This window comes from Triticum dicoccoides, chromosome 3A (assembly GCF_002162155.2).
Source record: "Triticum dicoccoides isolate Atlit2015 ecotype Zavitan chromosome 3A, WEW_v2.0, whole genome shotgun sequence".
NCBI lineage: Eukaryota > Viridiplantae > Streptophyta > Magnoliopsida > Poales > Poaceae > Triticum > Triticum dicoccoides.
The window spans coordinates 719,467,956-719,482,985 of record NC_041384.1 but is presented as its reverse complement, the minus strand read 5'-3'; the positions used below and the strand labels follow the sequence as shown (position 1 = coordinate 719,482,985).

Here is a 15,030-nt window from a genome sequence, read left to right as displayed (position 1 = left end):
CGCGCAATGCTGGACGGCGCTGCAAGCACCAACACAGGCACCGATGAACTACCAGGACACGTCGCATTCCACAAGGGCGTCTTCTACACGGTCGGCGTCGACTCGGAGCCCACAGACGGAGCCGGTGTGGGCCGTGCTCGTGGAGTTGACGAGCCGGGACGAGCTTCTGATGGTGAGCACGCCGAAGGATGATGGCGGCGGGCCGTCCTCGTGGAGTCGGCTTGATGTGCCGCGCTATGACGAGCATGAGGGCAGTGGATCCTAGAACCGTGGCGACATGGAGATCTTGGTGAAGGACAACGTCGGCTTATGCGTCCCAAGGCGTGGCGAGGCGCCCATGTCCACGAGCAGTTGGTTTTTTTTTGACGAAATGCAGGCAGGTCGCTGCTTTCATTCATTAAGAAGGGGAGGCGCCCATGTCCACGAGCAGTTGGTTTTATTCTATAGATTATGATTCGTCTGATTCGACGTCCTACGGTCCCTACGATTGCTCGCTTTGGCGCTATGGTAGTTGGTTCCTGCCCTATGTTGCACCTGAATTTTACCACTATTAGGTCCGGGAAAGAAGGCAAATGCAATTCACTATGGTTTTACGTTGTGCGGAATTTGTGAAGACTTCTCGGTAAAGAGATTGTTTTTGTCTATGATATCTGATCTTTCTAATGGTGAAGACTTCTCGGTAAAGAGATTGTTTTTGTCTACGATATCTGATCTTTCTAATGGTGAAGACTTCTCGGTAAAGAGATTGTTTTTGTCATACATGTGAGGCAATTTAAGCCACAGTTTGACATAACAAAAAAGGCCAGTTTATGAGTTACATAAGTATAGGCCTTGTCAAAAAATAATGGCAGAGAACTGCCACTAGATCAGGCAGCAGGAAAATCATCAGGAGGAGCATTTAGGTCAGGAATATGACTCGCAATGTCATCTCCAAACATCAGCCACCATGCCCTCTCACCTAGTTGGCCTCCTCTTCCTCTCCCTGCATTGACATTATTGCCTCCTCTCCCTCTCCCAGCTTCTGGATTTGCTCCTCTCCCTCTCCCAGCACCTTCATTTGCTCCTCTCCCTCTCCCAGCACCTGCATTTGCTCCTCTCCCTCTCCCAGCACCTGCACTTGCTCCCTCTCCTGACCCTGCATCTGCCCTTGCACCTCTTCCTGGAGCTGAGACTGCACTTGCTCCCTTTCATCTTCTTGCATTTGGATGTACCTCTCCTCTGCCTCTCCTTTTCTTTCCTCTTGCAATGTCAGCTTCAGTTCTTGCCCTTGTCTGCCTAGCAATTTTCATTTCTGTAGTCACCCTGGGTTGTGGTATTTCAGCCCCAGCAACAGCAACAAATGAAGAGAGCTCAGGCAGTGGGCCATGGACCCTTTGAGGAGGTGTTTTTGCTCTTTACCTGCTGGCCATGTTAAAAACCATACTAGTTGGTGACTCAGTAGGATCCAACCTAGGATCTGGCCTGTTTGGAAAAATGTTCTGCAAAGAAAGATGTTCAGATAAGCTCATTTTAGGGAGTTCATGCATTAGAGCCAACTGTGCAAAATGAGATGCAACAGAAGTATACCTGAAGAAATGTTGGATCATCATAGTTATCATCAACAAGCTCTACTCCTTCTGCAATTAGTGCTTCCTGCCACCTGTAGTGCCCTTTCCCGTTGTGGTCAACTCTGCCACAAATTGAGCAGTGCATTGTCACACATTTTTTGTTCAAATATCTAACACCATTCCTGCTTCTCTTCTCTTCTGGTGTTTTCTTCCTGTTTTTCTTTGGTCTTCCCAACTGTTTAGTGAAAACTGGTGGATATACTTTGTCTCCATTCTGTTTCTCCCAATGCTTTGGATCTCTAAGTGGAACCAGAGTGTATCCATATGCTTTCAGATAATTCTTCACAGTGTAGCAGTCATGAACCATTGTCTGTGGGTCAATTCTCTCCTCCCTGCAGCATGCTATACTATGGCCACATGGTACTCCAGAGGGCTGCCATCTCCTGTAGTCACAAGTGTGCAAGCACAAGTCAATTGTATAAGTTATAACTAGAGTTACTAGACTGAACTCTGAACAGTTGTTGGCTAGCTTCAGAGACATGGCAATTAGCAGCAAACTTAGTATTCTTGTCTAGTTTCTTCTTGATCTTTGGACATATTCTCTGCCCTGCCCACTTCTCTATGGCCTCTCTCTGTTTACTCACTAGCCTTTGCATGATCTTGTAAAAGATGTATTCCAGCATGGACAGCACTGGCATCTTTCTGCCCTCCAGAATGTAGCTGTTAAGAGCATCTCCAGCCGTCCGGCCCCCCAAGGGCACGAAAAAGCGCCGCTTGGGGGCGAGCCAGCGTTTTTTTCGGCGTGGGGGCGAGCACGTTCCCAGCCGCCGCCCCCAGGTCGCCCCCAGACGCCCCCGCAGTTCATCCAATTTGAACAAACACGACCAAATTTTGGCAAAATTTAGCCGTTTTTACATGAATAAAAGGGACGGAAAAAACCTAAACTACGGTCGATGCTTCTCCTCCTTGACACGACCGCTGCTCGACCCCTCGCCCCGGCGCGCTGCTTCACTCGAGCGGCGGGTCGTTGCCGTCCTCGACGTGCGCGAGGACGTCGCTGAGCGTGCTGCCAGGGACGCCGCACCACAGGCGGTGACCCTCGCTGTTGTTGCGGCCGCACGACATCGGCGTGTTGTTCGTGGAGACGAGCCGCTCCTCCTGTCGGCGTTCGAACTAGGGCGCCCACGCCGCGTGATTGTCGGCGGCGTACTCCGGGAGCGCCCGCTCCGCGGCCGTCAGGGACGCCCGCGCACGCTCGATCTCGGCGTGGAAATAGGGCGTCTCGGGGACGGGCAGGGGGGGACAGGGACCCCGCCGACGCTGAGCGTCCACCGCGACGGAAGGCGTACGTCGGGCGGCGCGGGGTATTTGGACTCGTGAAGGAGGTTTGCCTCCCACTCATTCAACGAGAGGCGGCCGAAACCCTTGGCCACCGCCGCGTCGCCGGGGTACCTCGCGCTCATGGTTGCCGGGGGGTAGAGAGAGGGGATCGAATGGCGTAGAGAGGGGAGGAACTGCGGCGGCGAGGAGGGGGAGGATTGACGATGGATGGGTGCCTCACCGGCGCGGCCACGGGCACCTTATATAGCGGCTCGGGGGCGGCCGCGTGTGACACGCGTGGCGGAAGGCGGGGCGGCGTCGCCGCACTTCGCCACCCGTGAATCAATGGCATGCTGGCATTAATTCCCCGCGGGAAAACCGAGACGATGAGGACGACCAGCCTTCGTCTCGCTGACGCGCCGGTCCCGCCACTCTTTCGCGCCAAAACGTTCGAGCCGGCGCCCCCGGGCGCCCCCCAGCGCGCCGGGTTCGGGTTGGGTGCGCCGGTGCCAATTTCGGCCCAATCCAGCGAAAAACAGGCTCGTGGGGGCGCGACTGGGCCGATTTTTCGGCGTCGACGCTGAAAAACGGCCTTGGGGGCCTGTTGGAGGCGCGGCTGGAGATGCTCTAAATACTTCAGAGTTACTGTTCAGCAGAATATCACACTTGGGAAAGACACTAAAAATTATTTACACCGTGTCTTTGGACCAAGTCTTTCAGTCCAGTGGAAGGCAGCTGCACTGTGTCCATCTATTTTCTCACAGTTTTGGCTCCACTTAACCCTGTTTGGTGCTCTTGCAATGGCCCATAGATCTTGCTTCAGTTGCTCTCCTTTGTGCTTCTCATTGAAATTCTGATAAATATGCCTAACACAAAACCTATGCTCAGCATCTGGCCAGATTTTTTGCACAACATTGTCAAACCTTTCTTCTTGTCACTCATAATAGTGAAAGGAGCAGTATTTGTGATGTTAAGGTCATCTCTCAATGTAGTGCGAAACCACTCCCAAGAACTGGTGCACTCTACTTCTACCCAACCCATTGCAATGGAAAAAATGCAGTCATTAGGATCAATACCCATTGCACTAAGCAACACTCCTTTAAACCTATTTTTCATGTGACAACCATCAATGAAAATAATAGGTCTGCATCCCTTGAGGCAACCCCTTTTGCATGCATCATAAGACCAATATAGAGTTTTCAGACATTTCCTGCCCTGTGGGAAGTCTTTGTCTCTAACAACCACAGTTGACAGAAGAAATGTAGACCCAGGGTTGGTATTCCTCAATTCATGACCATAGTCACTAAGCCTACTGAACTGCTCTACTTCATCACCATGGATCTCCTTAAGTGCTGCAGCTCTTGCCCTAGCTAGCTTCCATCTATTAGGGGTGACATGAAATTTATTGATGATCTTTCTTGAAAATGTACCTAGTGACATCTTTTGGTCATCTCCGAACTCATTTATGAAATACTTGCACAGGAATTTTGCTGTCAGTGACCTTATCTTCCATTTCTTCTGACACATATGTTCTCCATAGTAAGTCTTGATGACAAACCCCCCTGTCCTGTTGCCATTGCCAGCATACAGATACCATGGGCAACCATCTTCACAAACTGCTTCAAGTCTCATCTTTTATCTTCTTGATCTGCACTCTGTTTCTAACTGAATATGCAGTTAGTGCATGTCTTAGCTCAACCACATCAGCAAATACCATCCCTACTTTAAACACAGGGGAAATCATGTCCACCTTTGCATTGAAAGCTTTAAACTTGTACCTAAGTTCATCTGCTTGCCCAGTTGATAGGTTGAGATCTTCATCCTCAAGCAAGTATTCAGGATCCACATCATCCTCATCCTGATCAGCTTCTTCATCAACATCAAAGTCAATGCTGTCATCATAAAGATCATCATCACCATCATCTATGTCATAGTCACTGTCACTGAAATCAGAATATGAAACAACTACATCTTCAATAACTATTTCTCCATCTTCAGTTAGCATGTTGTGCTCAGCACGCTCAATAAGCAAACTCTGTGGGTCTGTTCCAATTGGTGCAATCTCTAACAAGGGATCTTCAGTTAGCATGTTTTACTCAGCACCATCAATAAGAAAAATCTCTGGGCCTGTTTCATTTGCTGCAATCTCTGACAAAGGATCTTCTACAAAGACTGAAACTAGGCTATGGGAAGGGGATGCACTTGCTGCTGCAAAACTTGTTGTTGATGTTATGAAAGATAGGTGCAATGTGCACACCAAGTCAGACCTGAAGTTGCTGATGAAATCTGCATGGTCAACCATGACTACAAGCATCTTATGCTCAGCACTAGCTCTGATCATATGCTGCACATCCTCATCACTGCTAATTCTGATCAAACCATCTGAGATTGGTTTATTTGGTTTGCTGAAGTAAATGATGTGCTCACTCACAGGATATCCCAACCAAACCAAGTGTTGTTCAAGGAATGCATAAGAGAAAGTGCCAGAGTCAACAAAGTCTAGCACCTCAATAGAAGGGTTCCAGTACTCTAGGTTTCTGATTAGGCCACAGAAAATTCCACCATGCTCAGGTTCCAGTGTAAAAAATGGACTGTCCACACTTTCTCCATTTGCTGCATCACACACTGTATTAAAAAAAAGATGCATCAGTTGAAAAACAAATATTCAGTTAACAGAATAAACAAAGATTTAACATACTTGAACAATAGCTTAAGGTTCAGTTAACTGAACCTTTCAGTTACCTACAGTAATCTAAAAAAGATTAAGTTAACTACAGTAACAGAAAATATTCAGTTAACTACATTAACTGAACATATTCACTGAACTACAGATAACTGAACATATTCAGTGAACTAAATATAAACTAACCATAAATGAAATACAATATTAGCACAACATTAACACAAACCATTCAATTCACTGAAACTTAGTTGCACATACCATTAGCATTACCAAAACACTCACTAAATGGTGTAACAAAATAGCCAAGTTTATACTCGGTACAAAACATCTTCAATTGCATAAAGTAGTTAAATTTCACAACACGAACAGATGCTTGAGTAGAGTACATGCTAAAGCAGAACGAAAAGCCAACTACAAAGGCATTAACATCTAATTTGTCCGCCATAAACCCTAGCTATCGTGTCGAACCCAAACCTAATTTCATCGGCCGAAACCCTAGCTCCACTTCGCCATACATGACCCTACTCAAAAACACCACTAGACGACCCCGATTCGAGCACAAATGGACGCGATTCGAGCTGCAAACGGCGGGGCGACGAGCTCAGAGGATTAAAGCAGAGGAGAGGAGAGGGAGGAAAAGAAAGCAGAGACGGGGCGTCGAGCTCACAGTAATCAGGAGGGAATGCACCCAACGGCCGGACGAGATGAGCAGATGCCGGCGTCTCCACGCCGCCGGCGAACGGCGGCGACGACGCCTCCGTCGCTAACGTCACCATCGCCCCGCCAGCCCATGAGCTCTGTCACCCCGACAGCGGCCAGCTCATCCCTCTCGAACGGACGTGAACTCGATTCCAACAGATTTAATTCAGGTGGGGGGTGAGTGTGGGTTGATTCAGGGAAACGACAGGGGGTTTTGTGAAAAAATGCGCGCGCTGGCCGGCCCAGCCAATTGGTGAGCTGTGATTGGCCTGGGACTAAAACATCACATGAGATGCAAGTTAGGGTATGGCTTGGTCAAGTTTTGCAAGTTTGAGACTAGATCATCACATCCTGTGCAAGTCAGGTACCTCGGGTGCTATTACCTTGATTATTATTGTTGCCAGCAGGTTGAGGACGTACACCAGCCAACGTGACATGCTAGTTCTGATTGCCTCTTTCTGATCGCTGTACAATCGAGCTGGGGTTGTTTCCGAAAGGGGACGCCGGCCCCATGCAATTGGCAGCATGCATGATTGATGTACTTTTTTTGCGACCAGACAAACCGGTGAACCGCACACCGCCAGATTTCGCCGATACGGGACAACGGGAACGTGCATGTACAGGGACGTTCTACTTCATTTTTCGACTGTTTCCTCTTTCGAATTTCATCCAGGCCTAAGAGCAACTCCCAACGCGGCGATCTAAACAGATGTCGATTTTGTCTGTTTAGCTTGCCCGTCCGTTCGTTCGTATCCATTTTTTCGTTTGAGTCGGCATATGCATCCAACGGAGCCGGACGCATTTTATGGCATGTCCGCCCCGGCATTCAGACGAACACCTGGTGGGCGAGCTCCCATGTTGTGCCCCGCCCCACATCTCACCCCGCCATGCCCTGCTACTCGGTCCCACCCCGCCCCGCAGCTCCCGTCCCGCCACACCCTTTAGTTCGGCTGCGCCCCGCCACGCAGCACTCCGCCGCCGCGCCCCGCTCGCGGTGTTCACGTCCTACCATGTCGTATCCCTGTGCCCGCCGTGCCCACCCATGGCGCATGTGTCCCGTCGTCCCTTGTCCCCGCTCGCATCCGCACCGACACCCGTCCACGTACTCCCGCAGCCACCCACACGACCTCGGGGCCTCCGCCAGCGCCTTGCTCGGGCACTACAGTGTTGTTGCTCCTCGCGGGGAGAGTATCTGGTGCTACCAAGACTTAGATGCTACCGTGATACGGGCATCTGGGCCGTCGGATTCTTAAAACGGACGGCATCTAGGAGATGTGGGATCAGCTGGACCTGTGCGTGATTTTTGGACTCCTTGTAGGCTTTTTTGCAAACGTTGCAGAGTTGTTGAGAGCCGTCTGATCTGAGAATCCGACGGCCCAAAATCTTGTATCATGGTAGCACCTAAAGATTGGTAGCACTAGATATTTTCCCGCTCCTCGCGTCCTGCGGCACAGCGGGCACGACAACCAAGGCACAAAATCCGAAGGGACAACGTCGACCTCCTCGCGCCCTGCTGCCGCCGCGGCTCTTGCGGAAGGGGCAACCGCCTCGGCATCGGAGCTGGTGTACCTCGGCGCGCAGTGGTACACGTCTCCGGCGAGGTGGCCGGGCGACGTGGTGGTGCACGTTACCGGCGCGCGGCGGTGCCACGGTTGGCATTCGGAGGAGCGGCTGTGGCGGGGTGAGTGGTGGGCCAGTGTGAGAGAGAAAGAGAATAAGGATGGGTGGGTGAATGCCAGGTGGGCTAGGGGGGACGTGCAGTGGACAGAGACAGACAAAGAGGACGCAGAATACGCTGGCTTTGTGTCCGCTCCGTTAGCCCACTGGCTGAGCCGGTGTGGGCGGTGCTCGCGGAGTCGACGACCAGAGACGAGCTTCTGAGGGTGAGCACCCTTGACACTCACGGGGGCAGACCGTACTTCGGGATGATGAAGACGAAGGTGTCGAGCTACGACGAGCGCGAGGGCCGGTGGATCCCGGCAGCGAACAAGGGGGACACGGCGATCTTGGTGAGGGGAAACAGCGGCCTGTGTGTCCCGTGGCTGTACAAGCCCCGCTGCGGTAGGCCAACGCCGACGCCGGAGAGCTGGCAGGTGTCTTACTGCCTTACTGGGACGACGACCTGCCGCCGTCCAACTTGCACGATGACTGCTCGTTTCTGCGCCTCGGCTGCTGGTTTCTGCCCTACGTCGCGCCTGAGTTCCCTGGGCCAGATAAGCAGACCACCACTGATACTGAACCCAAGTGCTCGAAGGTTTCTCGGCGAAGAAAGTGTAAACAAAGTGTTCGTCGATGACAATGTGGCTTACAATGTTCATGCATTGTTTGATGGCACCAATTGCATCGTGTAACAAAATCAATGGCACCTCGTTTCAGGCTTCACAAGGTGAACTACTTATGAATCCTCTAATAAGCAGCATGAATGCCAAAGTGACCTCCCATGCATAGGTGAAGTATATGAAAAGCTTGTGTCATTCTTGCCCGATTTAACTAGGAAAATCCCTTCTCATCCGGTCTGTGAACGACAAGTTCTGTTCAGAGAGAAAATTACCAACAAATCGTTGTAAAAAAAGTTGAGCTGTTACAAGACTTTAATACTTCCTGAAGCGACACAGGCTGTACATCAGAAACAGCCTGTAAACCCCAAATTCCTGATATAATAGTTGTCGATTTCGCGTGCCTTACTCTGGAGCTTATATACCCCACAGCTCCTCTCTTCAGTACATACAGCTACCACATCAAGAGATTAGCAAGCGAAAAATTTGTTTCGGGGCTATGCTTTTCCGATCATAACAATAGTTTATGAATTAATATACTCTTGCTGCAAGAGTACTCAAAGTCAAAGTAGAGAACAATGAATCTCCCTCTAAAAATAGAAAACCTAGAGAACATAGCTCTCTCAATAATAAGAATATTAATAAAAACTAGAGAACATGGCAGTTCATTTTCATTGCCGTGCTAGCTACTAAAATCATGCAAAAAAGCTTGAATACACACTAGAAGAAGATTACGCTCGATTCCTCCTATCATAGTAGCGGAGCATCAAACGGCCCATGTGAAGGGTACATACAACCTACCACTGCACGCATCAAAGCTAATGACATCGTTACAACACAAATGCTGATAGTACCAGGGCCGCTGAAGAGGGAGAGAAACACCTCAGCAGCTTAGTTACTTTCTCCTCATGAGTTGGAGAGCACACCATTCAGTAAATACCAGGAACAACCCTGTACGGTACTCTGTTGCAGTACATCTTCCAGTACTTGCCGTACCTTTCAGGAAAAAGAAGATGAGTCTATCAGGCACAAAAACCAGAGAACTGAAAACTAACAAAATAAGCGTCCGAGCAATTTAAAGATAAGGTTCTCTGTCGATGCTAGCTATGCAGATGACTGGAAGATTGTTTACGTACTTTGTTGAGCATCTGTCATCATCCCTCTTTGCTCGGTCAAGCAGTAGAATGGTTAGATGTAGCACATAGAAGTATGGCAGAAACTGCAAGTGAACCGAAAGCAAACACAATTAATAAAATCATGACTTATTAACCTTGTGATATTAGCAAGATCAGGACATGCTTACATGATCAAAAAGAGCTGGAACGCTCCAGAAAAATGCTGCCAGTATCTCTGGGACATAGTGAAAGTGACGAGAAAAGCCCCACCTATCCAGGATAGAAATAGACAAAAAGAAGGTGCATGCCCAAAGGGCTGTTATCTATGCATATACATGATCACATAATTCTCTTTTCATGAACAATGTGAAAGAAAGGGAACTGAATCTTAGACTCACCATCCAGAAGTCAAGAGAAGACTGGTTTTCGTTTCTCCTTTTGTGGTCTGATAGTTAGCAACAATCTGAAGTTCCACCAAAATAAAGACATAAGCAGACTAACAAGCATGAAAGCATTTTTGGCTATTTTAGAGGTAAAAAAATTCTACCTTTGACGGGGCTTTTCCCCAGACTGAGGCTTTCCCATTTGTCCGGCGAAATTCTTGGCGCTGACGATCACAGTCATAGTTTATGTATATGCACAATATTCCAGCGAGGAGAATCGAGATTGCTAGCTGCAACAGGATTAACGAATATTCCGTTCAACTGCTAGAACTAAAATCGTGAATACGCAAGTGACAAAAAGTATCAAAATACTACAAAACCAAAGTATATCAGAGAAAGGTTATGTTAAAGAATAACCTGGGGACCCAAATTCACAGGATGATTGACAAGGTACATTCCAGGAGAGGTGTAAGTTGATGGAACCCATACTAAGCATCCCCAGCAAATGTAGAAACCAGCTGTAGAAAATGATGTCAGACAGATAATAGAGAAGATCTGGAGTTCTGGACAGAACAAAATAGAATGCACCTTTGCAAGCTAAAATCTGAGTAACACATAATTTAATCACAATAACATACTACTAATCCTATCATGACACGCCGCAATATGCTTTGACAGAAGTAGTAACCACCTTCCATTGTTACTTTTTCTTAATTTTGTCTTGGTTAGGTGATGTAGCCTTGATAAGAACGTATTAGCATGGCTTGAACTTCACTTTGTAGTAGTATATTCCTTTGAAAATCATGATAACAAATTTCACTGATAGACCTGGAAACAGCCTCTTACAGAAATGTAGGGAAAGGCTGCGTACTATAGACCCAAAGTGGTCGGACCCTTCCCTGGACCCTGCGCAAGCGGGAGCTACATGCACCAGGTTGCCCTTTATTTGAATTACTAAATAAGATTTTTACTTCTACTATAGAGTTGTTGAGAGCGCTTGGCAAGGAAGGCATTACGAGCCTTGTGGGGCATTGTTAGATTAAAGTCTCTAGCTGAAGCAAGAATATGGGAGTTTGGAGTAACCATCTCCTTCACTTGTACTCCCTCTGTAAAGAAATATAAGACCTTTTAATTCACTAAGTAGTGATCTAAAAGGTCTTATATTTCTTTACAGAGGGAGTATTTGACATGGATTGCAAACAAACCGGCCTAAGAACCGATTAAACATGCATGCAGAATTTTGATCGAAAAGATGGTGACTGAAGAAAATCATCTTTGCAAACTTAGTACCATGCAACAAGATTCTTGCAATTATAGACTACCATACGTCCAGTGCAATCACCCTTCAGGCTGAAGCACTGTTATGCTATCATTGTTTGTGGTGGGGGGGTTAATATTAACATGAGCAATTCAAACGAAAAGTCTCTCCCTACAGTTCATAATTTCGTATTAAAAGTAAAAGAAAATTGAGAAAATATGTCAAATGATAAATTAAAAGGAAAATATACACACATTATCCTATTCGTAGTGAATACACACCTTGAGTTCAAATGCTATATCATAAAATATTTTCGGAATTTTCATGTTGAATTGGTGCCTGAAATGATGATTCCATTATATCCATTAAACAGATGAACTCTGCCTACCTCTATCATGCGCAATGTCCATAGTACACCAATATCCAGACTCCCACCAGAAAAACTTTGTGATATAGATCAACATCAGTGCAGTATTCACAAGCATGGAGTCTGCAACTCGGCCATTCATTTCATACTGCATCGCACAGTTCACAGAAATCAGTAGAGTTTAATAGATAGCTACATCACAATATATATAATATTAAGTATTAATAGAGAATATAACTCGTGAACGAAAAAATGCACAAAGATACAAGAAGCTGGATGGCAGACAGTGCAAAAGCATTCTGTTTGACTGGAACTAGTGTACATCATAAGAATATTATAATGTCCTGACCTGCTTTATGCAGTAGGTGACAGCAAGAACAGCCCAGGACATCATCCCAAAACGGCAGTTTGTGAAGACTTTGATATCGAAATGCTTACCAATCCGAGGATACAGTTCCATTCCCTGAAAATGTGCATGTTAGATACATTGATCAACAAACCCATGTTCTACCCCCAATCCAAACAGGCCCTAAACAGTCTAAGCTGGACAAAAGTCAAATATCACGGTGCCAGTGGTCCACAGAAAATAGCACCTAACTCCAGGCAATGTAAGAATACATCATATGGATTTCATGGCACTTACCCAGTAGAAATCAATGAACGCATTCCCTGAGGATCCAGAATCAGATGAAGATGGTGCTACATGACCCTAAAAGGAAAATAAATTTCCATCAACAAAGGAAGCGCAGTATATAAGTATGGGCAAACAAAGATCTGCAAAATAAGCCCACCTTTATGTACAGGCATAAACAGAACACAAGGCTTCCAAAGACCAGAGCCGAGTATATCTCTCCCAGGTGATCATATACTATTGCAGGGTTAAATATTCCAAACCTGAAACAATTTTTTTGTTAACGAGTGGTGATATAAAATATAGTACAAACTACCCATAGTGGACAAAATCTAAGAGGCCTCGAACACATATTTTAAATGCCTGCAATAAGCTCGTGGAGAGAAAGCAAGCTCAATTAATTCAGAAACTCCCTCTTCTTCGTTATGTTTGTCCACAGCATTCGCACGGATAAAAAAGTTAACGAGAAATGAGCATGCTTATCCATATGGTATTGAAAGCATTTTAAAACAGAGACTCCCAGGTCCATTGAAATATAGCTAAGGAGGGGGGAGTATCTATCATGAACTTGAAATTACACGATGGTGGCAAAACAAAAGTCAATAATCACAAATCACTACAATTGGATTTGGAAATGTACAAGTATATGATATATGTGCCTGACACGCATGAGTATAAAATTTGCGTTAAGAAAGATTCAGCAATATCAGAGGCTCCAACGATTTTGCTCTATATGCAAAAGACAGAACGAAAACCAGCATGCACGCAGAAGCTGTAAAGAGAAATATATACGCATGCAAACGTTTATGAATCACAGGTATGACTTGTAACATCTTTGAGAGAGAAGAAACAGGGAGCCAGGAATGACTTCACAGATATCTTAAATGCATTTCAAATCATACTTGAACATTATCAGACACCAATGCATAGTTCATAACTGCTGTTATATCATGTTCCAACCTCTTGGGTGCAATGTAGCAGGCTCAAACATACAACTATACCCTAAGGAGCCTTTTTTTTTGAAACAATTAAACATTATAGTCATCTGCATCAAAGCAACATGTCCATCAATCTCTGACTACTGCATAAGGGATAAAATTCTGAAAACCTAAAAGAAGACCTAGTGCAACATACTGGCCCAGGTTTAGAGAGCCTGAGTGGCTGGTGTGTTGAGCATGCAAGGTTAGTGACAACTCCCATTTTAGTACATTTAACACACATGAGCAGCATGTAAGCCACATGGAATCGCCTAACAACTTTTGGTTAACCCTTTTGGGAAAAGTGAGGATGAAGTCGTTGAAATTTTCGGGCGGCTCAGGCCCTATGGCATTATGACTAAGTGCCATATTTCTCTTACTAAGAAATCACTCTTACTTCGGAGAAGGCAACCCAATAAAAGCAACAAATAAAAAAAATTGTAGGGATCAGTTTTATGCCTATGTCCAAAACCAGTAGCTACCATAATTGTTTTTCCTCAAATGGTTTACTGCCAGAACCGTCAAATGATCAATGCAAGTAGGCGCAAGTAGACAATTCGTTCGATTGTTCAGGGAGATGAAACCGCGGAAATGACGAGTGATGTAATCTGAAGGTAATCAGTAGGCAGTCCACACAAGAGAAGAAAACAAGGTGGTCTTCTTACCACCACAGGCTTAGGTAGGTGACCAAAGTCACTGCATATGCTAGTAAGCCATTTGCCTGAAAAAGAGAAGAAAGGATCAGCGATACTGGCGCTGCAGGCTTCTGTTTAGTAAGTACAGTATTTAGCTGCAGACCAAGAGTAGGAATCGAAATGTCCAGTAAAAGAGTGGCTCGGCCGGAATAGAAGGGCGGACCTTGTAGACGGGCACATTCCCGGCAGGCGAGATGGGCCCCTCGAAGCGCTTCCCGGGAAGGAGCAGCTGCAGGGCGGCCTCGAAGAGAGCGAAGCCGAGGATGATCTTCCCGGCGAGCACGGTGGGCATGGGCCAGATGGCCTTGAGCCCCTCCAGGATCCCGTGGTCGCGGAGGTGCTCGTAGGTGCGCGCCACCGATCCGTCCGCGTGCACAACCGTGTACCACCTGCGAGCATGAGCCCCAGAGCGGGAGAGAGTTAGATTCGGGTGGGGGGTGGTGAGCGGGCTGGATCTGCGAGGAGAGGGGGGAGGGGACTCACAGGAGGATGACGAATGGCGGACAGAGGGAGAAGAGCGTGACCATGGAGGCGTAGGTGAACCAGGGCGAGTGCGCCGTCTTGAACTCCCGGGGCTGCGGCGCGGCGTCGGCGGCGGGCTTGGGCTGCTGCTGCTGCTTCTGCTTCGCCATGGCGTCGTCGGCGGCGCGGGGGAGTGGACCGACTGGGGCGACGACTGTTTTTTAAGGATGGGTGGATCTGTGGCCACCGCCGCCGCCGCCGCCGCTACCGTCCGGAGCGAAAAACAGCATCTTTGCGTGTGCGCGCCTGTTTAAAGAAGACGAAGACGCGACTGGGGAGAGCGGCTCGGCCACGTCGCGCGGGCGCTCCTGGGCCGTCCGATCGCCCGGCGCGTTGAACTTTCGCCGTCCAGAAGATTTCGTACGTCCGGAGCGATGTACTACGGGCATATGCTGAGGTTGTCAGCTGTACTGCTGGGGACCATGACAGCGGCCAGGTGGAGTGAGGGTGACGTGGCTCATTTAGGGCACACAGGACGTTTGGCGTGAGCGTACAGCAACATCCCCATGGACGGAAAAGGGAGGCGTGCCGTGGCGTAAAATTAACTCATGCGCTCG

General features: G+C 47.6%; 1 protein-coding gene across 1 annotated transcript; it reads right to left on the bottom strand.

The window, feature by feature from the left end:
- Nucleotides 1–9,025: 9,025 nt before the first annotated feature.
- LOC119270461 (7-dehydrocholesterol reductase-like) lies at nucleotides 9,026–14,699 on the bottom strand. The gene is made up of 13 exons (XM_037552467.1): nucleotides 14,435–14,699; nucleotides 14,115–14,340; nucleotides 13,922–13,977; nucleotides 12,440–12,542; nucleotides 12,292–12,357; nucleotides 11,998–12,111; nucleotides 11,670–11,796; nucleotides 10,441–10,541; nucleotides 10,188–10,313; nucleotides 10,039–10,103; nucleotides 9,829–9,910; nucleotides 9,662–9,744; nucleotides 9,026–9,521 (listed from the first exon to the last, which is right to left on the bottom strand). Exons 1-13 carry the CDS (start codon nucleotides 14,581–14,583, stop codon nucleotides 9,455–9,457), a joined length of 1,365 nt encoding a protein of 454 aa, XP_037408364.1. The 5' UTR covers nucleotides 14,584–14,699; the 3' UTR covers nucleotides 9,026–9,454.
- Nucleotides 14,700–15,030: the final 331 nt, after the last annotated feature.

Excerpts from the sequence above, each read along its gene's own strand:
- LOC119270461 (XM_037552467.1), bottom strand. The coding sequence starts at position 14,583 with ATGGCGAAGCAGAAGCAGCAGCAGCAGCCCAAGCCCGCCGCCGACGCC. Across the intron at positions 13,978-14,114 it reads GGAATGTGCCCGTCTACAAG|GCAAATGGCTTACTAGCATA; the intron begins GTCCGCCCTTCT and ends TCTCTTTTTCAG. Across the intron at positions 12,358-12,439 it reads GTTTATGCCTGTACATAAAG|GGTCATGTAGCACCATCTTC; the intron begins GTGGGCTTATTT and ends TTTTCCTTTTAG.